Raw genomic sequence first — 27,549 nt, forward strand, 5'->3', positions numbered from 1 at the left:
ATACAATCTTTTACCCTTTTATATAGAATAAAGATATCAAATAAATTATACGATATATACCGACATCAATCATTGACAAGCTTTGAATACAAAGTTGGTTGGAATAGAAATATCAAATGTAGGAATTAATGAACCTTTTACTCATAAATGTGGTATGTCACCTCAAACCTAATTGGATATAAGTTAGAAACAACAAATTACACTTAAGAGTTGTTTGTTAAGTTTGTAAGCGCTTGTCAAGCTACGGTACCCACAAGTTGACGGCAAATGTGATACGAAGCGAAGTTATCAGTAAATTAATTGAATTTGCTCATGTGCCGCCACATTCATGATAAATGAAATATAAATCATGTAAATAAATTTATTTCTTGAGTGTAGGTGGTTACATAAATAACACGAACTGAGTTGTTGCTCTTTATTTATGTAGATTTTATATTAAAATATAGATTTTCTATTCATCTATATTTTATATTAACCTTTGCATCTCTTTTCTATATAAAATATAAATACTGTAGAGCTCTGGCTCTTCAGTAAAGGAGGTAAAATTTGTAACTACCAATGTTGGAGATTATATTCAAAGCCATTAAACTCGATTAATAAAATAGTGCTTTTTGCTTTTGAATTTAGTCTCTCAAATAAAATATTATTCAGCCATTTTGGCAAAATATCTGGCCGATGAAGTGGTAGAACGAAAGCTTTTGTAAAAACGATAGGTATAATAGCAATAAATTATGATCCTTTAATACGAAAGGCCTATTAAATTTATTTCGTATTAACGTTAAACAGTTCCATATTTTACATTATGCTCACAATCTCCACATAGTGACTGCGAATGAAAAATAATGTCCTTAATCTGCGGAAATTGCTTTCGTAACGAATATATTTACTTCGGTAAACTAATAAAACGTCTAAGCCGACGACAAGATAAATCCGCGCTCGGATGAACGTTCCTGAAACGGATGACTCTATTATGTAAATTTTATGATATCTTGACCATATAGTATGGGAAATTGTTAGTGAAAATAATTGCATCATTAAAGAAATTATTCCCGCCTCGGTAGCTGCCGACTCGGCGCTACTACGTTTGCTAAATTGCTATCGGAATATATACCAAAATCGACTCTATGTCAAGTACTAAAATTGTAATTTCCTATAACAGTGGAAGGCTTTAAATTCAAGTTGCGAATTTAAAACAGCTGTGACATTTCATTAAAAGTGAATAGAGAAGTGTTCCTGCAGAGGGCTTATTAATACTCTGCCCTTTGTTAATAATAAATTACTGATTGGATAATTTTCATAATTTACTCATGAATTTAGTACCAAGTGGGAGTTAAGACAATTTATTATATTTAACCACTTTATGCCGAATGAAATAAACTCTTATACTTTTTATTAATAATAGATAAAGATTTAATACAAAATAATAAACATTTCATTCTAATCCCTAAGCCCCATATATTTAAAGATGAAATGTTTTCTATGTAAATTTATTCGTAACAAGGCAAAGGTTTGCTTAGGACATGGTGGCAAGTGTACCCCTTATGCTTCACCTTTACAAATAATAAAAAATATTTCAAGAGCAAATTTTGTCCATAATTTCTGTAATGAGATTTTACAATATACTAAGAGAAATAGAAATTTTTAAAGATTTTAAAGTATGCATTTTTCTCTCATACTTAATACAATATTTATTTATACAATTCGTATAATTTAATTCAAAAAGTTGGTAAAACGATGATGAAACATCAAACAATAGGAATATTTTGTCTGAGAAAATTAATGTTAAATTAAATAATTTATTATGTAATTTAATGCATTAAAAAAAATCTTAACAATGCCGATATTTTCTATGCGTAGTACAAGTACGTGACGGTCAAGTAAAATATACTGTTTGTCAGTGACCTTTTTTACGAGACTATTACGTGGAAATTTATGTTAAATATACTAGCAAGCAGTGTTTCCTTCGTCCCTTGCGAAACTATTTTCTGACCCCTGTTGTAACTATAAATAACCAGAGTAGGTAACGCCTTCTATAAAGGCCCTAACTAACCCCGCCTTATTACACGATTCCGATAATCGTACGTAATAAATTTTAATACGAAAACTAAACACATAAATTCTCTATGCTTGCTTTATGCCTTATTGTTAGTTCACGTCCACCTCTTCGGCATAGCCAATTTTATGAATTTTTGGTACAACAGATCAATTTAAATTTTATTTTTTGTACTTAGTCTTATTATTGAGGTATGATGAGGTTAACGGTTATAAATATTGTTAAAATAACGTGAAATATAAATAAATATTTAAAGATTTCACGACTTGACTCAAAAAATCCTGTAGAAACATGGGCACACCATCCACCACTATTTTGAAACATCATCAATGTCTTGTATCATTCGTTTGCAATATTCATTAGCAATATGCATATTACCAATAGTTATTAAACAGACATCATAAATCTCAACGTACCTTAGTAACACCCTCAATAAAAGCTCTAGTAGCCAGTTCCCCTGGTCCGTCCACAGTCTTCCCATCATCATCAGGTCCCCAGGATGCACTGTAAATATCCACGTGCTGCGGGTTAAGGCTGAGAGACCGGGCTTCTACCGCATCTGTGACGTCACCGTCTAACATGCGGACACCTATGGGGAAGACAATAGAAAATTTGTTTAGTTTGTTAGACCGATGATAACTGTTGAAAATGTTCTGTATAGATTATATAAATTAAATATGTATGAAAAAATAATACACGTGAAAAAGTGTCAAGAAGGCTATCAAGGAAAGTTTACAGCAAGCGTATAGAAACCTGCTCTTATTGTACTTATATCTATATAGGACTTTTGGTAGCGTGATAATAACAAGTTAGAAAACCCTTGATAAATGATTGCATTCAACTCACATGTACACTTAAATGTGACATTTTTATAATCATTATATGTGATATTGCGTCACTAAAAGTTATTTCATTTTATAGTTGTAGTCCTAGACTGTTTTTCGCCTTAATCGGTCTTGCTAAAGTCTAGACTCTAGACAAATAAAACTGTCGAATTACAAACATAAAAACACTGATATAATATAAACCCAAGCAAATACTTTTAATCAACTCGACGTATATGTGAACCGATATAAATATGACAAGAACATTTTGTTTAAAACATTGGAATAGTAGTACTACGTATGGAGGAGACACCACGAACAAAATCTGTGCGCCATTTTTTTGCTCTAACTAAGTTTTAAAAATTATTATCTAGTTAGGTACTTACCGATGAAAGTTATTCCTTTGCACTTTTCCGTATTATTTGTGCAATATCGTAACACACACGTAGGCTTATTTGATGCGTTTCACTTCAAAACAAATAAAAAATGAGCAAGCAGTTATGCCATATGGCGTATGTTGAGCGGAACATAAGTGATGTAGGCGGTGTCGTCTCCATATGTATATCTCAATGGTTTAAAACAGTAAATTACGCGAATTACGACATTTTATCCCTCAAGTTAAAGTTTAACGAAATTAATTAATTTTTGATTACATTACAATGGACGTTATTCAAGAACTTGTTAATTGATCACTTAATACTCGTCTAAGGTTTTACGAGGTTCGACTCGATGAAATTGAATATTCTTTGATCGGACTATTGGAATATTCAATCAGGCTTACATTAAAGATTCATCGCAAAACCACCCGCGGTCAATTCTTAAAGGGCGAGATTTATGGCTTTTGGTTTTTAGTTCAATTAATATTAATTAATTTGAACGTATTAAAATATGATTTTGTTTGCTATTCGCAGAAATTCAATTACAACAACGATATTTAAATAGAAACATAATCTGTTAAAAGCGGAATATAATGGAATATCACTGTTATTTCGATCTATTTTGATCGGCAATAACGCTTCGTTCTTTATTGAGTTAAGTCGACTGGAATCATGTGATTAACTTCCAAATATAGAAGGAGACCTTACACTCAAGCCAGCCTCATAGTATTAATGCAAATACCTATTTAATGTAATGAGTTGATATACATTTGGTACACTCCCAAATGTCTTTATTAACCTGCAAATTTCTAATTATGCAAATTTAATTGCATACGAATGGTTGTTTTGCTACTCGATGCTATTATGAATCCAATTTACAAACTAAAATCTAATTTAACAGCTAATTAATTAATTAAGGAATTGTATTAGGCTCTCGTGCATAACCATATTAAATAACAATATACAATATTAATATAACCATATTAAATAACTAAATCATTATCGCCATTCGTATTCTACAATATAATTATGTGTATTGTCACAAATAATTCAATAAATTGTAATTGAATATTAACTTGTTACTGTAACTATTTTGTTCTAATTGGCGTGATATTGTTATCCCAAAATAAATCATGAACACGAAAACAGGTCACCTGGAAGTAAATACTTGTCACTCCTGAGAATTCGTGAAATGTGCCAAAACCTAGACGACGATGTTGACGTGCGAAATAGAATATTATGATTATATTTTTTGTTCCATTAAAATTGACTTTTATAGTATTATGTATGAGCATATTACCATTTTTATTTTATAGTAAATTTATAAGATACGAAGTATTTATCATAAACACTTTCAAACAAAAAGGTTTGTGAGTTTCGCATATAACGATTGTATGGTGATAGCTTAACCTTTTCCCGTTTAGAATATTGCTTTTGCCCAAAGCGTTTGCTAGGTTACGCTATTTATTATATATGACTTTTCAGTGAAATCACCGTTTTATACCCGAGAGAAAAACTATTCTCTTTTAGCTGAATACCAACTAGTTTTAAAAAATCGGAGTTACCTACAACATATTTTTAATAATAATTTTTCATAATCTATGGCTCTTTTAAATAACTTTAAAGTATTAATTTTAATGTATAAACAGTAATTAGAAAAACATAGCTTATAACAGCTACGTATAAAAATAACAAAGAATTATAATAAATTATTCTAATAATAACCACAAGCAGAATTTTATAAATAAATTCGTGAATATAATTGGAATGTTATAACCGATATTGAATAATACATACTTTATAACAACATCCAGAATAAAAATAACGCAAAAGTATCAAAGCAATTTATTCTAATAAAAACCACAAGCAGAATATATGCAAATAAATTGGTCAATATAATTAGATCTGGTATTAATTTAACGGGCAACTCCTTGAACCAAGATAACCCTATAAAGAGGTGTTTATAAATGTTTAGTGCTCTCATCTCACAAAACGGGGGAATTAATTTGCATAATTTCAGGAGATACCGGAATAACTGCGGCGTTAAAGCCGAATTATCATAAATTAATAAACATGTAGGAGCGATGCAGCGTCGGCATCTTCGCAACATACACGCGGTTGTGCTTTTACGAGCTTTTTTCCTGTTGTTCATATGTTACCCGTCTTTTAGAGGATCTTTGACATGATAGCACTTATTTTAAGAGGCGCTTAGAACCTTAAATATTTAGGTTTTGGCATCGTTTACTACGATATATTTATGTTAGTACAAGACACATTGGTAAAATCTAATGGAATAGAATCAAGTTTAATAATGTAATTTTCAGCAAATTATACCAAAACCATAACTATTACCCACAGGACGTTCGTCCCTGAAACTTTTATAAGTAAATATAATAGGTACTTAATTAACAAGTTCCTGTCTGAATATAATTAATATTGATATGGTCCCCATTGTGCTGGTCCACAACAGACTCGTAACATATCAACCGAATGGTCCAATTAGTTTAATTCTCACGTAATTAACAATAGTGTCACAGTCCAGGGACTGGCAGTTGTCCTTATGCGTATAATATATACTATATAGTAATAGTGGCACCGTCTGTTCGTGCAAATTGGATTGATTGTATATTAATATGTAACATCTACTTGATATTATTGACAACAATGCTTCCAATGATGCTGCTCAATATTTCTTGAAATAAAAATTTCCCGAATTTTTCTTATAATTATTTATGGGGACAATTGAATAGGTAAATCTTCAAAAACTGAAACACAGAAAAGCTACATTGTATTAGGATTAAGATCTGTGAAACTAACAATAGTAATTTTAATTGCTGGTCAAACAAAATAATTGCCCTGACCGGAATGTGAACCACGGATGCCCATTGCGATTGCCAATGCATTATTTAGCTCACACGTCCTGTAGACGATTGATTCATTATACATTTTAAATAACTAATTATTTAAATTTCGAGCCCATTAAGAGCCCTAGTGAAAATATAAAAAATACGTGAAGAGATAATTCATATGTAAATAGCAATTTAAATTAGCCCAAAACGTGTTAATCGTCTGTTAATTCAAATACGTAATTATAGGGAAAGCTAATGAAATAATATTTATCTTATAATATTAGCATTAATAATAAATACGGTAGCATTATAAATACATATGTATGTGTACCGCAGTTAATTACCACATTAATTGCAATAACATTAACAGGACCTTAGCGCGATTAAATTATGACGTGGAGGTTAATTGGACATCAGATAGGTACGTGTGTGCTATTGAAACTTGAAATACTACACTTTGAAATGTAATGTATTAGTTAGTATTAGTGTGTCTCTAAACTATAGAACTGACATATACATTTTTATGTATGTTTTTAAAGTTTTTCGTATGTATCAGATTTCATACCCAACGCAATTCAACAATACATCTGTATTCATGTGACAGGATTGGTCTTCTGCCTTTATAATGTATTGTATGTCTTACCGATGCGGATCCGAGAAGTACGAGATCCCGTTGTATGACGTCATTGAACCCTAAGCATGTACCAACTACTGAAAGGAATTAACCACTCACCCCCAACACTAGCCTGATACGCCACACCGACAGCACACAGCGAGTTGTTAGCAGTTGCGGCCACCTCGCCGGCGCAGCGCGTGCCGTGCCGGTTGGAGTCGATCATGTCGTAGCGCGGCTGCGGGTCCGAGTCGTGCGAGTTCACGTCGTATGATGCCATTGGATCCTGGGAAAAAGATGTAATTTACAAAACGACAAACGTTTGTACATAATACGGAAGATAATTCAGTATGAAGAGTAGGTACTGGAGATCTTCGCATATTTCAATAAGTTTGATTATCTTGTGAAAAACGACAACGGTATTTAAGGCCAGCATTAAGCAGCACCAAGTAACGCTCATAAAATAAAATAAATATTCGTAGATGCCTTATCATTTCCTTAAAGTTACAATAAACATACACCGTGAGGACTGAGGATCCATTCACATAAAAAGAAACACTTTAAATCTTGTAATTTAAACAAACTTATCATACACAATACGCTTTGTATCGTATGTCACAACTAAAATAATTTACAACGTCCATATCCTGTTACCGAACTACACGATAGTTCTTGCAGTTATGCGAAACCGTAAAACAGGCATAAATCGAGGCGTTCACAACTTCACCAGAACGAGACGTATAACTCGCAGAGCCAGTGAAAATATATTCCTGCTCACAAGAGAATATTCATGATATCGGATGGTAAAAGCGATCATTTATACGTCCGATTCTGGAAGTATCAGCTAACGGCTTGCATTCAGAGAAACCTTCATCACTTTCATTGTTTTGATAATCAAACGGTGCATCTTTGAATAAGTCATGATAGCATTGTGTGGGCTCATGTCTTCGTCTTGTTATTTTTTATGCAATAACGAAGTAAAAGTTGATGATGGGACCGTGACATGGATCTTCGCTTTTATTAAAGAAAATATTTGGGTAAAATGAATCTTATGAAGAAAAGATATCGATCGCGCTTTTCTACATAATAAATTGCTCTAACCGCTCTGCCTTTATATAAACTTAAAATTATTAAATATTAAATTCAAAATTTGATATAGAAATATGTAGGTCTATTTAATAAGACCTACCTACTTATTTCTAGAAACCTAAATGTAAAGATTAAAATTAATGACAATAAAGTCTATTATTTAAATCCACAAACAACAATATTATACCAAACAGTACCTATTTTGATTGAACAAACAGTAATCGCGCAGTAGATTTCATCTGGGATATATTCGGATTCTTTAAACGAAAATCGATAAAAGTCCATTAAGTTCAAATTGTACAAAGCGAAATGTCAGCATAGCGGCAGTGGGAATTTGAACAACAAAACTGCAATCTGTACGTAAAGATAAGTGAACGAGTTTCGTTCTATTAGAGTTTTATCTCTATGTTAGCTCACAGTTTCGCATTTGGAAATATAGAACCCCCATAGGAACAATTTTATTATGCTTGGCGCCAGAAATAGTTTGCTTTTAATAAAAGTGATTTTTCCTTTTTTATATTCCATTTTTTCCTTATTTTATAGAACACGTTATTAATTAAACAACAGTTTTGTGTACATTCTATTAGCATAATATCATCAAAATACGTTGACCAATACTAAAGAGATATAGCAATTTGGTACAGGAGGTTTTGTGGCACAGAAGTTAAACTTTGAGCAAAAAGCCAATTTGGATACGTACGTTCGACCAAATGACTGCATTCGGACTTATGTTCTAAATGTGCAGTAATTTCTAGGCGATGTCCATTTAGTTATTAGACATGCACTATCTGAATATGCACTATCTGAATAGTAATTCTATGTTAAACTCAGTACAATTTAAATCGAACAAAGCTGCACGTATAAGTATGAATGAATGTTTTGAAAATACACTCACCGGCACGGAATCTTGGCCACTTACAAATTTGCCTATAAAAAAAGTTTGAAGTGTTTTTCACGATTTTTTTGTATGCAGATATGTTAACATATTATTTGTTTAATTTTATGGTAAGAAATCATTGAGTTTGAGAATAATCTTTTGCCACTTTTGAAGAGTTATTCGAAATTTGTGATTTGTGCGGTTAAGCCGAAGTTACGAATTGTTCGTTTTAAACTTTTTTCGATATCTTTTATGCCGTTTTAAGATATTGTTATTGTTGTACTGTAGTCAATGATCATAACAAACAATTAAAAATGCCATTAACATCTGAACAACCTACTCAGGCCATCACAATGTTAGACCAATGACTGCCGCAACGTAAAGTACCTAATGTACAGTACGTACCTCGTTCAGCGATGCACTATGCATGGAGAAGATACCAGGAAACTGGCAGCCACATGTGCAGACCAGGAAATGAAGGTGTGAGGTGCACATCAGCTCGAGAAGACCCGTTTATTGTTCGAGAGATACTCAGAAATGGCTTTCTGACAGTTTTTAGGATACGCCACCGGCTCTAAAACACCAGGATAATAAATGTGAGTGAGCAATCGGTGAGAAGACTAATGAAAGAAGTTAATTTGAAGGTTTTCAGACCAGCACGCCGTCCAGAACTCCTCAGACATCACAGAGAAGCACGTCTTCGTTTTGCACGAGAACATGAAAACTGGACCCACAGCCAGTGCGCTCGTGAGGTGTTCACAGATGGCTGCTAAGGCACTTTACGAGCTTCTGATAGCCAACAGTCAGTATAGAGGAGACGAGAAGAGAGGTTTTCACACATCACCACACTCAAAATGCGATTTTTCATGGAGGGTCAATAATGGTATGGGGAGGTATAAGTTCCGATGCTCGCACGGAGTTATTTATCGTAGATAATGGCTTAAATTTGATCAGGTACATCGAGGAAATTCTCCAGGAACATTTTCAGCCCTATTACAGGTTTATCAGAGAAGAAAATTTGCTACTTATACACTATAACGCACGTCCGCGTGTCGTACGATACGTATAAGAGTACCTTCAAGAGGTTATTATTGAAAAATTGGAGTGGCCAGCTCGTAGCCCGGATCTTAATCCAATAGAACACATCTGGGACATGCTTAAAAGAAACATAAAGTTCGATTCCAACCCAGCACTAATGTTAGATGAGCTTAGAAATACAGCTGGGGCCGTTTGGTACACTATAGCTCAAGTGGTCTCCAAAAATGTCTTCTAGAGTATGCCAGACTGGATGCAAACAGTGTTTAAGGCAAGAGAAGGAAACACCCTTTATTAAAAGGTTCAATTTTTTTTATGGAAACGTTCTTTCTAATTTTTTAGCATTTTTTAAGAAATCATTTAAATTTCACAGGAAAAGCGTAAATTCTTGTTTAATTCATATCTACTCGGTAGTACTTCTTATTAACTTCCAATTATTACTAAAAGTTAGTAAAAACATTAAAGTAACTAGTTTTGATTAAATTTTTATTAAATTTTGTAGTAGAAAAGAAATAGTGTTATTTTACGCAAAAATTTGCAGTGGCCAAGATTCCGTGCCGGTGAGTGTACATACTTTCACGATTTTAACGATAGGACGTGTCGAATTTTTAATAATGTACCTAGTATCTACATGAAATGGAGTATTAATATTCTTTTCTTATCATTAAAACGATAAATAATATCTACATAATAACATATCTACAGTAATTTTACTTAGAATTTTGAAACGGAAGATGAACAAGGAAAGCTTTTTCTTGTAACATAAAATATTGCACTTCAACGTTATACAGAAAATCTTTGTTTCACATTTAAATTTTGATTTAAAATTACGTTGGCAGCATATCACGGTTGGAAAAATACAAGTTTTGTTTTTGTAAATCCTTTTACCTCGTTTGTTCCGGCTGGTCTCGTCAACAACCGAAAAGATTTAGAGTCGCCGAATTTTTCCATTGGAATTGTCGTATCAGTTTATGGGTGAGATGAAAATTGTTTAACTGGTATCAAATTTCTTTGATAGCAGTAAAAAATATGTTTTCTAAAAGCTTTGATAGCATAGCTTTATTAAAGATTTTTATTCGATTATTTTTTGTTTTATAAAAAAAAAAAACAATGAGCCTCAATCTATGATATATAAAAAAGCTAGATACGTTACCTGCTCTATATTTTGGCAAGAAAAAACTCAGCTAAGTGCCCGAGTTTCACTTAGTCACGCACCATTCAGCGTCGTGGCTGGACGTTCTTTTTATATTTTAATCGGCAGTTGTTATTACTAAGTACATGAGTGAGACATGTATTATGTCTCGTGCATGAGAGTGAAAGAGAGAACAACTGTATTGGTGATAATGCGTTAGTAAGTATGTATGTATTAATTACGCTGTTTTTTAGTGCAATGATGTTGGCGTATGCCGCGTCTACTAGTAAAATAGGTCATTGGCCTCAATAGTTAATAATAACAATTTTGTACTTACGTAGTTGGCTATTAAATCTGGATGATCCGTCTCCAGTCCGTCATCCAATATAGTGACGACTACACCTCGACCAGTGATGCCTTCCCGCCACGCCGGCATTACGTTCATGTCTAATCCACCACCTCGGTTCTAAAAAAATAAAAATGCAACAAACTATAACAATAAATCTTAAATTTGGAACTAAACGTAATTAACAGAGTTAACAATACTGTTTTTGTTTTAATATTGCGCGCAGTTCGCGGCTTATTTAAAAATAGAACATTATGTGCTTCTTCTGTTGTTTTAATCATCTTCTTAACGGCCAGCGTTTTAAAAATTATAGATGTCAACCTCCTTTCAGTGTTTTTAAAACTAATATCCATACAAATAGTTATAGGTTTTAATAAATTTAATCATATACAGAGCATTTAAGATTGGGTATTATTTTTACCATAATTTGTAGCTATTAATATGATTCTATATGAATTATTTCATTGATGCATATTTAGTTTTTTTTAATTATTCGTTTCCTTATACAAATTGTTCATTTCATAAATAGTAGGTAGTAGGCATAGTATAATAAAACATAAGTTCTTACTTTCTTACAATAGATTTATCTTTTATTACCTATATTATTAATGTGACTGCACTGTTACTTTAATTAATTGTACTATACGACAAGATAAACTGTAGCACATCCATTACTGTGAGGCAATTATAGAACTACGTCTTTAGTTAATATATTACGCAGTGGATACTCCTGTAATTCATTAGTTCATGAAGGCGATAATTTTGCAATCACAGAGCAATATCTCACGTCATCTTTGTTATCAGCGAATCTCTCTTATTAGTCTTTAATCTTTGCTGTAGGGTAGGATGTAACAAGTGTTTCATATTTATAAATGAGTGTTGGTTAAATAGAATTTTATTATTTTGTATAGATTATTATGAAAAACATTGGAAGTTAATTATAATATCAATGTTCATTCTAACATGTTAATTTCGGATGGTTTTGAATTCAAATGCTTTTATAATATTATGTTTCTGAGTCTTATTTACAATAATCTGTAGATAATAGGCTAGATTGCATAATGCTAAAGCACACAATTATTAAAAGTAAAAAGGATTAACTGAATGTCTCATTGAAGTTGATAGTATAATTAAGGACATGTTAATTACTATGTGTTAATATTAAAATGCCTACATATAATATTATGCTAAGAACTATTTATTCTATACTAGATTTCCGCCCGCGGCTTCGCCCGCGTTTGCAAAGGAAAACCCGCATAGTTCCCGTTCCCGTGGGATTTCCGGGATAAAAACTATCCTATGTGTTAATCCAAGTTACCCTCTATATGTGTGCTAAATTTCATTGTAATCGGTTCAGTAGTTTTTACGTGAAAGAGTAACAAAAATCCATACATCCATACATCCATACAAACTTTCGCCTTTATAATAAATATATTAGACTATTCAATTATAACGATAAGTAAGTAAAGTCTCTATAACATAGGCAGATTACATAATATCCTCTCTATACAATCCAAGAGAAATAAACATAATTTGAATAAATAATTTTCAATACACTGAAACGTGAGCACGACTCTGAACGCGGCATCAAAAGATATGATCTAAAATAAGCTTTTAATGAGCGCACAGCGTGTATAACTCGATTAATTAGCCGAGAAAATTATACGTTTATCAAACATCTAAACACTCCTAACGTTAACATTTAGTAAATGGAGGCAAAGGTCGGAGATGAGAAGATCTTCATTACGAGAAAACAGGTGGGTAATGAGGTGGAAAATTACCTTTTAGACAACAAGTCACTTTCATGTACCATGTACAAGATACTAATCAGAGTTACCTTCAGTTTTGTATACACGCGATTTAATCTACGTAACGCTGATTAAAAAGATGGTTTACTGCCTCGTTGGTCATTGCTCGTGCAGAACTTGATTGCTGGTCATAACAATCATTTTTAATGGGAAAGTGTCTCAGTAGCCATCAAGAGACATTATTTTAGATGTAGGATCAGCAGAACTAATGCAGAGACTAATGTATGTACTTATATGACTTTTACTAGGTTTAGTAATATTAAGAAGCATGTAGTTTGTGTTATATGCTAGCTTCCATTGAATATAAACGCATGAAAAATATGTACCTACTGTGAAAATTACGACTTTTTCTGTAATTTTTAGTGCAATTGAATAATTTGTTAGACTTTAAAGTTAAAGATTAATAGCCTTAAAGAGAAACAAACACGTCTCATCCACGTCAAACTTTCCGAATTATAACATTAGACCACTAGACGGATAATAGATAAACCATTTATGTTAATATGGAATCCCCTATAATGTTACAGCGCAAATATATGTTTGTAAACATATGTTACGTGTTCACACCAAAAGAGCTTAAACTTCAAGAGTAAAATACGGGATGGAAAATAATTGTGGAAGTACACGCTAGAAGAAAGGTATAACGGATGTTAAAATGGGTACTTTATTTAATTTATCCTATTTGTATGTTTATGGTTACCTAGTACCTAGTTCATTTAGGAAAATTTTCACGTCATTAACAATCTTTTATTTAATAGCTTCACATTAATATTAAAAAAGAACCGTATTTAGGGCTATACAATCGACTCGGTTACATTATTATAATATGAATTCAGTTGATTCCCTCACTCATTGTAACATTAAATGATTGTCTATTCTTTATATTTCGCGCTACATGCTTATGGTTTCGAGCCACCAATTCGACACGTGTATCTGATTTCCATGTATATTCAGGTGAGGCTTATTTCAGTCAATGTATTAAGCCGATGGAAAATCAGTGTGGCTTTTGCGTATTGAATTTGCAGTCCACGTTTATCCTTTTTGATTTGGACGTGTGACATACATATACAATGAAATATCGTATTGATAGCTCGCTGATATGAATTATTTATACAAGGATAACTTTTTGATTAACATACTTGCGTAGGTATAATTTTTACAATCTCTTCAGTCTTTCAGTTCAGTTCTTTCTAGAAAACATATCTTTAGAAATAAAATACCTAGATTAAGAAGAACAAATTAAATGAATTTGTACATTAAAGACCTTGGCAGTAAAAAGCACTACAGCTACTTATGATGGGAAAATGTTTAGAATAAGTTTTTAAAACAGTTTAAATCAACTGAAAATATAAGAGCATGACTATTTTTAATTAAACTAAACTAAATAATCAGAATAAACGTTAGGAACCCACGAAGATTGCAGAATTATATAAATTCAAATGAAGCAAATTGTGTCTGTCCTGATGCTGTATTTCTGAAGATCTCGGTTTGTGAATAAAATGAAATAATACTACAGCAGAATCATGTCCTTTATTATCAAGCATTCATCTATTCCTTTGACAGTTTCTCTAAAGTAATAGGTAAAGGGGATAAAGGAGCCTTTATGCTGAGGTAGTGATTATTATTTGAAGCATAATAAAGCATTGATGCACTAAAACCTATACAAATTCAAAATATAAATATCGTCACATTTTATATATTATAATTGAAATAAATACTTTTAGTAAAATATGCAAAAGGGCTTGCAAACAAAACATCACGTATAATAAGAACATATTAATATTCTTATTATAAAGCTGTTTTTAATTAAATAACGTAATAATAAGCTAAACCAAATTACAGGGTTATGTAACAAATATATAGATGATAGTGGCGCTACTAAAATATTATTAATGGGTATTAAACTGACTACTTACCAAGTACCACATATAAGGCCACTTAGGGTCGTTGAACATTAGTCTATAGTCAGCAGACCGCGGCCTGCCTTTCACCCTTGTGTGTTGAAGCTCTCTTTTGGACCCCGCATCCCTTTTGGTTGCTGATGATGGAGAAGGAACCGCTGCTGATGATTTGGTTTCAGCTGCGAAAATGTATGAGCAATGTATCGGTTGAACTTGTTAACAGCGGAAATAGGCACAAAAATATAAAAATTTAAATTTTACAATACCTGTATGTTGGTAATGTGATTTCCACCTTTTTCAGACATTGGATATATTTTTTTTAGCTTTTAGGCAATTATCACTTTTAATAAGGGAATACGCAAATGTTGTAGGCAATTAAATAAATCATTTGATACATTACAGTTCAATTATAATTTGCGACGACTGTAATTAATATTATTTTTCACATTTTTAACTAACTGAGGAGCAGATTCATTTTCCTTACAAGCTATTACGGGTATTTTTACACGGCATACTAATGCGTGAATACAAAACAGTGCAAACACTTGTAAAGTTGGAGACAGTATAAAAGTAATCTTCTGTGACAAAGAATTCCCACTGAAATGGAACAAAGGTTGTTGGTCTTGAACTTCAGCCAACTTACGGAGTCAGGGTATCTAGGTCAACCGGCTATTTACCTATTTGCGTTCTCTACTTAACTGTGCTGTTTTCAAAACACTTTCTACATTTCTGCTCTTGATTTAAACAAAGTCAGGTTCGTTGCGCTTCTAAGGGCCTCTCTTGCAGAGTGCTCTTCAGTTATCCAGTATTTTTAATTAAAAAAATTTATATCTAATTAATACAGGTAATTCTACTCCAATTTCTATTATTATATATTTATAACTAATTATAATTATTGTACTCTTTATTTAAACGTCACAGAAGACCATCCTTAATTACACTTTCCGTTTTATTTTTGTAACAATATAAATTGACCTCAAAGTCAATGAGTGTGTATCAAGCTCATGTTATTAATTTAATAACAAACAATTATAAATGGTAACTAGAGCTAATGTGCTAATTGCGAAGATAATAATACTGTAATGCAATTTCTAGGTAGGTTATCTCGGCTCATAATTAAACTTGAAGCGGTAGCTTTAATGAAAGTAAGCACACATCACTCATATCTTAAATAGGTTAATGAGCACAAACAGAGTCAGTGAAAAAATCGAGATTCGCAGAATATTTATTAAAACTTGCATTTTTCTCTCACTCATCGTCCATAGAGACCCTTTACATCATTTTAATAAACTTTTATGGAGCGAGCTTATGAGACATTTCAAATTATCTTATTATTTTTTGTACCACGAATACCAACCATTCGTTGTGTAAATATTCCACATTTCACATTTATTAAAAATACTAGGTTTCCGCATGCGGCTTCGCCCGCGCAGTCAAAGATAAACCCGCATAGTTCCCGTTCCCGAGGGATTTCCGGGATTAGGTCATTTTCCCGGGATAAAAAGAGCCCATATCCCATATCTCGGGTATCAAAATATCTCCATAACAAATTTCATGAAAATTAGTTCAGTAGTTTAGGCGTGATTGAGTAACAGACAGACAGACAGAGTTACTTTCGCATTTATAATATTAGTATGGATTAAGTATGGATTGATTAGTCTGCAATCGCATGTCATGTAGTTTTCATAATATACCCTTTGTTCAATAGAAAGACAATGCTAAACAACGCTTAGCTATAATAAAACATTTACAAGTACAATAATAAATAAGAAAACTCATCTAACCTGTAGAAAAACTTTCTGGTATTGTGATGAGATCTCTCTTCTTTCTCGACAGTATTTTCTGTTGTTTCGCCCACCTGACCCTGGAGTCGGACTTCAGTCTGCCATGGTGGTCATCGGCTGGTGACAGCGACCGCCGCGACACGGAATTGTGATGGAAGTGGAAGTAATTATCGAATATCTGGAAAAGAGGAAGATAATTAGAGTGATATTGGTTGTATATTGAAGAACAAAACTATGAAATATGGACGTATAATCACGCTGTAAGAACGCTAACAATCGACTATAAATTTAATTTCAACTTTTGCTCTGGCCAAGATATGAGTTAAATATTAATCTTGATATCGATATTACCAATACGAAATCACGATGCCTTTCAGTTAAGCTGAAACATCACTACATAGTATAAAACAAAGTCGCTTTCTCTGTCCCTATGTCCCTTTGTATGCTTAAATCTTTAAAACTACGCAACGGATTTTGATGCGGTTTTTTTAATAGATAGAGTGATTCAAAAGGAAGGTTTTAGTATATAATTTATTAGGTTTTAGACAAAGCGGGCGAAGCCTCGGGCGGTAAGCTAGTTTCAAATAAAAGGTTTAAGAGTAGTGATAAATACGTTATGATTTTTTAGGGTTCCGTAGCCAAAATGGCAAAAACGGAACCCTTATAGTTTCGTCATGTCCGTCTGTCCGTCTGTCCGTCTGTCCGTCTGTCACAGCCGATTTACTCGGAAACTATAAGTACTACAGTGATGAAATTTGATGGGAATATGTGTTGTATGAACCGCTACAAAAATATGACACTAAATAGTAAAAAAAAGAATTGGGGGTGGGGCCCCCCATACATGTAACTGAGGGATGAAATTTTTTTTTTCGATGTACATACCCGTGTGGGGTATCAATGGAAAGGTCTTTTAAAATGATATAAAGTTTTCTAAAAAACATTTTTCTTAAAGTGAACGGTTTTTGAGATATCAGCTCTCAAAGTCGTAAAAAGTATGTCCCCCCCCCTCTATTTTTATAACTACGGGGTATAAAATTCTAAAAAAAATAGAGGTGATGCATGCTAATTAACTCTTTCAACGATTTTTGGTTTGATCAAAGTATCTCTTATAGTTTTTGAGATAGGTTGATTTAACTGTAATTTATTATATTTGCTGCTACGGAACCCTTTGTGCGCGAGCCCGACTCGCACTTGGCCGGTTTTTTTAGAATAGGTAGGTACACACCTATACATCGTTAGCTACGAAACTAATTCCGACTCTTATTAGACAAAAAATAAAACAGGCAAAAAGCTGCTTACGATACTAGGTCAATTGAAATTCTGAAACTGTTCAAACCTCGACTAAACTAGCATTGATTTTTCACGAACAATATTCCAAAAGGAAGATCCCTTTGTTCATCATACAAGTGCAATGTATGACGTACAAAGGGATTTTACTAAGTAAACAATCATGTTCGAGCTTTTGAAGTTATCCGTTCTCAGTTCCGTATCCGTTATCAGTACGGAATATCTAACTATGTGAAAATAATGAAAATAACAAGAATAACAATTCCACAAATAAAAATATTAGGATGTTTTGTTATTAAATTCAAAATATTACCACTAATTTGTGCTAAGAAATAAAATATTTAATTTACCGTTACAATATTTTATTATGAAATAACTTCATTCACTATACACATTTCAAAATAGCCTTTGTACTACCTAAGAAGTCTGCTTAGGACAGACAGGCACTACACCGGTCAGTGTTCTACCTTATAAATAAGGAAAATAAATCTTGAAATTCAATTATAGGTACATATTATATATACTGGTTGTTTATTATGTACAATAACTATATTTCGAAAGGGTGGTAAAATTATTTAATTGTATAAAGGATTCATTGGGAGCTACTTAATTTCTGTTTTTCCTTACTTAATGAGGCCTTATTGGCGTTAATTAAGCGCAGTATTTTTATGAAAGCATAGCGTAAAGTTCAGGTAACGGCCATTTTCGCATTCCGCATCCAACCGCGGTAAATTAAATTTACGATACTTCTATAAATATCTAGTGCTTTTTGATAATACAAAATATTTACGTTATATACCTAACCGATTATGTATAAATATTATTAAAAAAAATCTCAGCTCTTGACTGTATACAATAACAATATATTTTAATTAAAATTGTTGAAAGTTTCAGATTGAATGATAGCTAAAACATATTTGTATTCGTGTTGATTTTTAATACATTTGTACTTTGTATATTGTGCATACAAGTACAATGAAATTCGAGCTCGAAACCTGCAAATGTTTCATTGAGATTATTTGTTCATCTTTAACAATTAAATCTGTTTATCAAACAAAACTCTGAATTGATACGCTTTTTTTACGCGAACTACATGTCAAAAAATTTCAGTTTATGCGTATCCGCAAAAATGAACATTCAGTATTGAAAAAGTTAAAGGTAAATATGGAGTAAATACGATGTAATCCTGTCATATTAAGCTCGTTTTATATCGTAAAATATAATGAGGTGATATGGGATGCTCAAATTGGTTGAGCTTGGCAAAGTCGCAGTTACATGGAGTAATAAGGAATGTGAGGCATCGTTAAAACGTATTTCAGCTGTATGAAGAGATTGTTATAAATGTAAGGTTTTATGATGTATGACAACTGTGGTGAGAAATTAAGACAATCGTGACGTCAAAGATTTATATGCCTCGTTATAGTGGGAAGAGAAAAAAATAAATTCATATTTTGTGATTCACCGTGTTCGTTAATATATTATATGCACACATTGTTAAAAAAAATTCAGCAGAAGATAACTTAAAATAATTACAGTTTCGAACCTACACTTCTAACCTTCTACTACTGATATATTTTGTGGAATAAATAAACTAACACATTCCAGAAGCATTCCGAATAGTTGAAAAACATATTATACTATTAAAACTTTCAGAGTATTCGTATTTTATTCAGAACTGCACGTTTCTCAAGTATGTATTTATAGAATACGTGGAGTGCACACTATCGAAAATAGATCAATAACTCAAGCTCGCTCCCTCGAGACAAAGAAAAGGTGCCGCAGTTGAGAAGAGGAAATTATTTTCATTATTCGCGTTCCGCAATTAACTCTTATTATTTTTTCGGATTCCCACTTTATATAACTTTGCTCTTTTGCTCTAAATCCGGTCATGTTGTGTTAAAAAGTGTCCTTTATCACTTACGGATATGTCCATTCTATTACAGGAAAGATAAAGAAGAAGTTTTCAAAGAAAAATATATCCAATTTGATAACAAACTCCCAAAACGTATTTCGTACTTTACTTTCAAAACATATTTCCTCGATAAATCGTATATAGCAGTTGCCGTAGTTTGACACGACTACGAACTTTTGTACGTGTTAAAACCTGGTAAAAACTATTCATTTTAAAGTAGGGTTCTGCACATAAAAGGTAAGGGGTCCTTTTATTCAGGTAGCTGCGGGCTCTTCGCGACCCGTATTACGTGGAGCGAAAAAAGACGATAGCTACACTCCCAGATTGTAACTCCAATGTAAACAGAGTTTAGGGTGTGGGCCATTAAAGCCTCTAATAGCAACACTGAAGTGCAGAAAATAAGTGACACATTTTAGTGAGGAAAAGGGGACGTGTCGTTAAATACTAAAACGTACTCTACAATGTTTCGCGTAAGGAGGAAAATAATGGCTTTAAATATCCTATACGAGAATTCCGCTAAAGTTATTAATTATTGTTGAGGCAGGAATTTGTCGAGCACAAAGCTTTTATGTTGAACGTACAACGTGTTTTTTGAAAGTTTAAAATGCCATTCGACAACGTTCAAATATTGGTTAGTGTTTTGTTTTCAACATAATGAAGATTTGCACAAAAAATAGCAAAAAAGCCTATCCTATAAGTACGTAAAGGTACACATATATTTTCATTTACGACATGTTTTAGTATTGCCAGAGGCGCTACGCATCCTCATTAGGAATTCACTCGGAAAAGGGCCTGTGGATCCGTTATTTGACTTTTACCCGGGTACCGGCTTTTAAGTTTATTTCACACTAGCTGATGTATGTGACATCGTCCGTATTTTTAACCTCACCCTCGTTATTCGATTGCATACATCCTTTAGTCTGTATTTTATTTTCAGTCACGAATGTTTTTATACAACTGTACAAAAACATTCGTTACATTGTTTTTGTACAACTTTATATTTTAAACATACTATATTTTGTTAGTAACAGAAAAAAAATATTTATATTTATATTTTCACGTTTCTTTTTCGAATTATTTAATCTCACAAAAAATTAAGTTATTTGTAGGTACGTGTAAGAAATAAAAGATATCATTATCTTTTATTTCTTACACGTAATTTTTAATCGGCCTTCTTTACTATATTTTTATCTCATGTAATATTTCGGTCTCTGGATAATTTTATATTTTATATTCAGTACGTAAAGTATCATTGTAAAATTCTCTCATTTTCTTCAACTCGTAAACGCATTTAGCTAATAAGCGCCGTTTGTTTGAAAGCAGAAATATAAAAGTGGTGTTGTTGTAATCAGGGCATACTAACAAGTCACATCCGTCATTATTGCACGCTGACATAGCGACATAAAGACCGCACTTCTATTATAAGACTAGCCTGGAGGCAACGCATGACCTGCTGGTAGTCGGAGAGCCGGTGAGGGAAACTAAGAATTAATCTATTTTTTTCTTCCTAATGGAAAATTTTGTTTACACGAAAAATATGTGATGATGATAAAGATTTTTGCATGGTACAACGTCAATCGTATATATTATTATGTTCCATTTAGGTATAATTATACCAGATAATATATTATCGTAATTTTTTATTCTTAAATGCCTGATACACATAGAATGCATATATAATAATAAATCATTCATCATAAAATGAATGTCATTTTATATCTAATAGCTACTCTGCTACACATTAAAATATGATAATATCATAAACTGACGAGAGTTAAGTCTAAAACAGCTCTTTGACTATTACGTATAACGACTACTTTACATCGTCTTAAGTTTGAATCCTTTAAGCTTTCATGTTACTTTGTAGAGTTTGGTGTTTGATGTTTCCGCATTTTAAAAACACGACATTTTTCTGACAAAATAGTCGTAGAAGCAACGTTTTCTTGAATAATGCAGGTGGCAGTGTTGTGTAATGCATTTCAATTGAAAAATATTTGGGGAATATTTCTGCTTTTTAGTGAACATCGACATATATATTATGTGTTTTGGAAGTTATGTTTTATATTATCTAAGTACATACTCAGACTCAGATAATATTTACAGAATATGAAAAAAGAAGTGATCTCCTTGCCTAATAAAGCTCATTTTCATATTCCCTTCATAACGGTCACAGCAAAAAAAAATACGCAAACTCATAATGTCAGCTATGTTGTAGTAATATCCTTTGGGAAAGTACTAACAGTTGCAATTTGGACTCATGCGTGTTATCTTTTTACAATTTTATCAATTTCCAAGATCCACTACAATTATTATGTTTAAAATTTGCAGCATAGAAACAGTTAATATTTAATAATAACTTAAAAGATACGATCTCAATATTCGATTGAATATTGGCCAGTTTTTTACGATTTTTGTAGAGTACCTACATTTTAAGTTTAAAATTTAAATAAATCTATTTAGTTACTACTGCTTAAATATCCAGATTTGTATAATTTATCACAAATAAATATTTCTTTCAGTCGAAATAACCGAGAATCCGATGCACGTCCGCGGTTGCAAGGATGGTCGGAAATCTCTCCCGGTTGCCATGGCAACGCGCCTTTACTGAACCGTAAACGTACCACTGGTAGTCGCTCCCCAACATCACTTACGTTCCAATATCACCCTTGGGAAATTAATAGGAATTTAGTCCTTTTTCTTAGATGCCACGAAACTTGTAAATATTTGTGAGTGCACCTTTTTGCAACTGATCGATAGTAAATAGAAATATTAGTTTTAGAAGTACCTAGTTAATTCATATATTTGACCTACTTGTGTTAAATAATCGATATACTTACTTCTTGTTTGAAAAAAAAATTTGTAAAATATAATTTGTATATTTATAACATACGCGAATATGGATAAAGAAATAGCAAACATCTTTGAACTTTAATTTAGCGAAGATATCGCTTCGCTAATGAGTGTAAACGGTAAGGGTCTTCATTAGATGCAAACAAGTATTAAGTTCCGGAAAAATGCGTTGTTGTTGGCAACACAGCGCCATTTTGAATTTATTTAATTGTTCATTCGAATCACGTAACTGAAAAGGAAGTAACAGTGAGTTTATTAATTGTATCTGCACACTGTTCAAGTAACCTTTGATCGTAAATGAGAGGTACTTCATTTTATTGTTTCTCCTTTTTGCACAATAAAATAACTGAAAATTCATTTAACTGTGCAAGAAATGCGCGTTAAAAACCTTTCTTTTTATATTTTAGATTCTTTTTTGTGTCTAAGACAATATACATCGTAATACTTCGTTAATTACATAGGTATTGGTTATAATAAATCAAATGGCAAATAATTGAGTTACAAATACACACACAAAAATACACAATATCTGTCTTTAACTAAAATCAATATGGAGTTTAAACGACAAAATTTGTGAGCATTTAGAGCGTTTGGTCGCAGACTTCTTTGACGTTGAAATTATATGGCAACTGAAATTCATTGGAAATAGGATCCGAAGCAAACGCAATGTAGTGAAAACGTGTGCTTTTGTAAAAGGCGAGGCTTTTACGGCAGTGCTATACCTCCCCCGCTTCTAGGGTTGCCCATAGCTTATACAAATCATATTTTTTAAAGATGAATATTCTGTAATTTTAATTAGACTCTTTATCTATTAACAATATCTAGATAGTGTAATTAAAAAAAAATAGAATTTTAATGAAAGTGTATCTAGATAACGTTTTGTGTAAAATGAAAAATTTTCTTTTAAATCTAAAATATTCTTAATACGGCCTTATTTTATCTTCCATGTCAACCTGCCAATCAATTTTATATAATTATTTCCCATTTTATAGCAGTTGGCAACCCTACACTCCACAAACCATTTCCCATTCGGGCAGACAGCGTGGCGGCCCTCGGATACATTTTATTTCACTTGCATTCTTAAGTGTAGTACTCATAGTATTGTGATTTAGAGTAGGCGTAAGCATTCTATGCGGCTGAGAGCTAAAATGTTTGAATATTAATTTTTCAATATCGCATGCAGAGAGCAATACACTTGAGGTTCGTTGAAATTCATAAATTCTACTCTGGATGACGAAGTCGTTGCATAATGCATATTCATAATTATTGATTTTTAAAGTGAAACTTCTTTACCGTTTTGGCGCGTAGAGAGTAAAATATCAAGGTCACGTCATGGAGTAAGGCGATGATTTTGGTATCTTCAAATCTTGATAAAGAAGTTTCACTTCTGACACATGGGCACACACGCTCTTTTTTATATTTTACCACAAAATATTTTGATAATACCGAATGTTGAAACTTGAATGAATAATATATCTCATATTATATCAATATATATCTAAAATAAAAATTCCTGTTGGTAAGTTCTGTGTTGCGTAACTTTGTAAAATAGTGTAAATTTGAATAGTTGTATGAATTTACATACAGTTTTCGAGCTGAATTTCAGTATGAAATGTTTAGTTTTCAGTATTGAGCATTAAGTTTTTCATTTTTATTTTTTATTGAAGTGAAACTTCTTTATCGGGGTCGGAAAAAAAATTTGTATAACATTTTTTCGTTACGCGCCATCTTTTTCTTATCCCTACCACGAGAGATTCGACGTATTTCTGTAAAGTTGCATATAGTAAATTATTTTTTGAAAAATAAGGTCACGAAGAAGTTTCACTTCTTACGTGTGTACACTAGTACACGCACAAATTTTTTTGTAACAATTTCAAACAATAATAAAATACTAATCTCGCATCTTACACACATTGACTGACATGTTATATTATAGATGTAATATTTGCATGTATCATATTTAATTAAAAATATATCGTCAAAAATGTACACTTAGCTTAAGGTCACCGATAGCGGAGACCTGCAATTTTAATTAACCCCTCACTCCATTTTCACTGCATTGGGATCCTAATGTATTTTCGATATTCAATAGCGCTTTTCGCCAACCTCATTATAATTTATGTAGAAACTAGTTATCTTATTGAGAATAGTGTAAGTTAAAACTATTATAAACACATTAGAGTACGATAAATGTATTAATATTTCTGTTGGAATCATATTTTCGTTTAATGAAGTTGAAATTTCAATTACCACAAATGTTGATAGATTTTCATTGATGTTTTTCTATGAGGGCGTGTAATGTAGTATAATATTCAGGCAAGCAACACAAATATAGCACAAATATTAATTATTATTAGCCGCTTATCATATTTTCGGGGAAAAGCCTTTCGTCGCCGTACATACATTACATGTTAAAATTTCTAAACACGTGTTCAAACCATAAGCACGTCTTATATTATCTCATAGAGTTATCTCAAAACTTAAGAATCTATCTCAAGTCACCGCACTACAAAATAAGGAAACAACAGCACATTGAACCGTTTGTAGGCTTTGGCCATACAAAGTGCAATGACCCGATATTGTTGTGTAAATTACTTGGCACGGCGGTAACTGAATTAGCACATGGCTTGCGAAGGAAACCTTCTGTCTGTTGAGTCTGAACAGTTAAAGGTAATAATTTAAACTATTCCGCTAATTTAATATAGATGGAATTGGTCAAAACAGGTTTATATCAATTTTAAGCATTTTTAAACATATTTAAATAATTTGAAGCGAAATATTGAAATAGGTATAATATAAAGTACGTAGTACACCAGGATAACAACTCCACAAACAATTACGTAAGTTTATTTTAAGTTGTTTCAATGCACAAAACATTTTTATTATCATATGGCGCACCCGCATCTACCAAGTACCAAATATATACATTCAGAACGCAACCGGCAATCGAATACTTGAATTAGCAACAAATAGAATGCGCTTCTAATCACCGAGCGATGTATGGCCCCTAACGAGATGCGGTGCGTTTTATACTACAATGTGTGCCGGATAATAGACGACACATTTCGCTATTTGAACTAGCGAGAGCTCTATTGATTTTGGTTGTGATTTTAAAATGGTTTTGCTTTAAAGCATAGTCAGACTGTGATCACGTTCGATATCAATAGTTCGTTTAAACAAATCTATAAAAAGTATCATTATACCAGCGGGTTTGAAGGAGCTAATATTAGGAGATGCTCCGATTTTAAAAATACTCTATACAATCAACATTATTTCATAATATGTCTATGAAGGCATAGGCTAAATAATACGCACGTCACACATTGAAAAAAAAATGAAATATAAAGTTGTGTGAGTTAAGTTTTATTTGCTCAATACGAACCGTTGGTTTTGGAGAAGAAAGAAAGAAAAGAAAGAAAGAACAGCCATTTAGAATAAACAAAGCTGCTTAAATTAATACTTTGATTCTAGGTAATGAACATTAAATTTCTTTACGTGGAATTTACGCACACGATTCCCGAAACTGATCAATAAATAATTAATCCCCTAAAGCTGTGTAATTACAGAAACATTAATTGATGGCTTTTCTAAGAAGAAAAAAGAAAACAATTTTAATTCTTGCATTGGCTGCTTTGAAAAATGAAAGACTTATTTTCTGAAATCTGTTTTTGTTTCATTTAAAACCTGATTCTATTTAATTTTATTTATGTTTAAATTGAAGTCTACATTAACTTTCCGCCTGAGCGTGCCTTTATATTTTACATGCCTTTTTTTCATATACCGTTTTACTTAATTTTTAACAATTAGGTAATTTAATATTTTCATTAATTATTATATACCATATGATAGTTATATGAACTTGATATATTTGGTAAGAAACTGTGAAAATATCATCTTCACGATGCTACACTTTCGTATCATATTTCAGTTTTAACAGAATATTATAATGTACATTTTGTGAAGTCGGAATTACCTTAATTTATATGAGGAGCTTAGAAACGTTCTTAGTGACTCGGACTTCCTTTGATGATAACAGCAAGCCACGACGTTTGCAAGATGAAATGTAAATTAATATTATATGCAAGATTCTGTTTCATCACTTCAGATATCAAAAAGGTTTATGTACTAATAAAGTAGATATTAATTATTTTATCGATACTGTTTGCATGTGTTGTCAATGATATTTATTGCACGTAGCTTGCAATAATTTCCTATACCAGTCTGCAGATGGTACGTTTTTAAAACGTTAATTTAATATTTTATATATAACTGATAAAAATACCAGAAACTCCATGGCAACTAAAAACAAACTGCACCCACACATGCTTTAATACGACGCAAATTTAAAGAAGAGTTTTACGAGTTCATTGCACGTAGTACATTCGCATAAATATCTTTCATTTAGCCGCAAATTAGAGCCTTTGAAGGCGAGGCGAAATTTACAGTTTCATATTTAAACGTGACATTTTCAGTTAGTATTCATTTATACAATTTATTAACATATTTAGCGCCTTCGCTGGACGTGGTCTGTGAATTAGATGTTCCCTTTGAGCTAGAATGGTTGAGCGAATTATTGCTGCATTATGGATTAGAGTTATGGAACTATAAGAGGCCTATTCAGTTCAAAACGTAGCTCAATATGTATGTAAATTTTAAAAACAGATACATCATTTGTAAACCTATTTTAGAAGAAGCCTAAAATAAAATAGGTAATATATAAATTGTTTTCTGTGGTAACAATACCTATGCATGTTTTAAAAGGCACTGTAATTTCAATTATTATATTTAACGAGAATCATAAATATGCAGCTG

At 32.2% G+C, this 27,549-nt stretch overlaps 1 protein-coding gene across 4 annotated transcripts in view; it reads right to left on the reverse strand.

The window, feature by feature from the left end:
* LOC123698540 (furin-like protease 1) overlaps nt 1-27,549 on the reverse strand; it is a 160,956-nt gene that overhangs the window by 26,021 nt on the left and 107,386 nt on the right. For all 4 annotated transcript variants that reach the window (XM_045645199.1, XM_045645200.1, XM_045645197.1 and 1 more), the window contains exons 3-7: nt 16,689-16,866; nt 14,920-15,083; nt 11,187-11,315; nt 6,837-7,002; nt 2,470-2,642 (exon numbers count right to left, since the gene is read on the reverse strand). In XM_045645199.1, the coding sequence (XP_045501155.1) occupies nt 2,470-2,642; nt 6,837-7,002; nt 11,187-11,315; nt 14,920-15,083; nt 16,689-16,866 (810 nt within the window). The remainder of the gene's footprint in view (nt 1-2,469; nt 2,643-6,836; nt 7,003-11,186; nt 11,316-14,919; nt 15,084-16,688; nt 16,867-27,549) is intronic.

Source organism: Colias croceus, chromosome 16 (assembly GCF_905220415.1).
Source record: "Colias croceus chromosome 16, ilColCroc2.1".
Classification (NCBI taxonomy): Eukaryota; Metazoa; Arthropoda; class Insecta; order Lepidoptera; family Pieridae; genus Colias; species Colias croceus.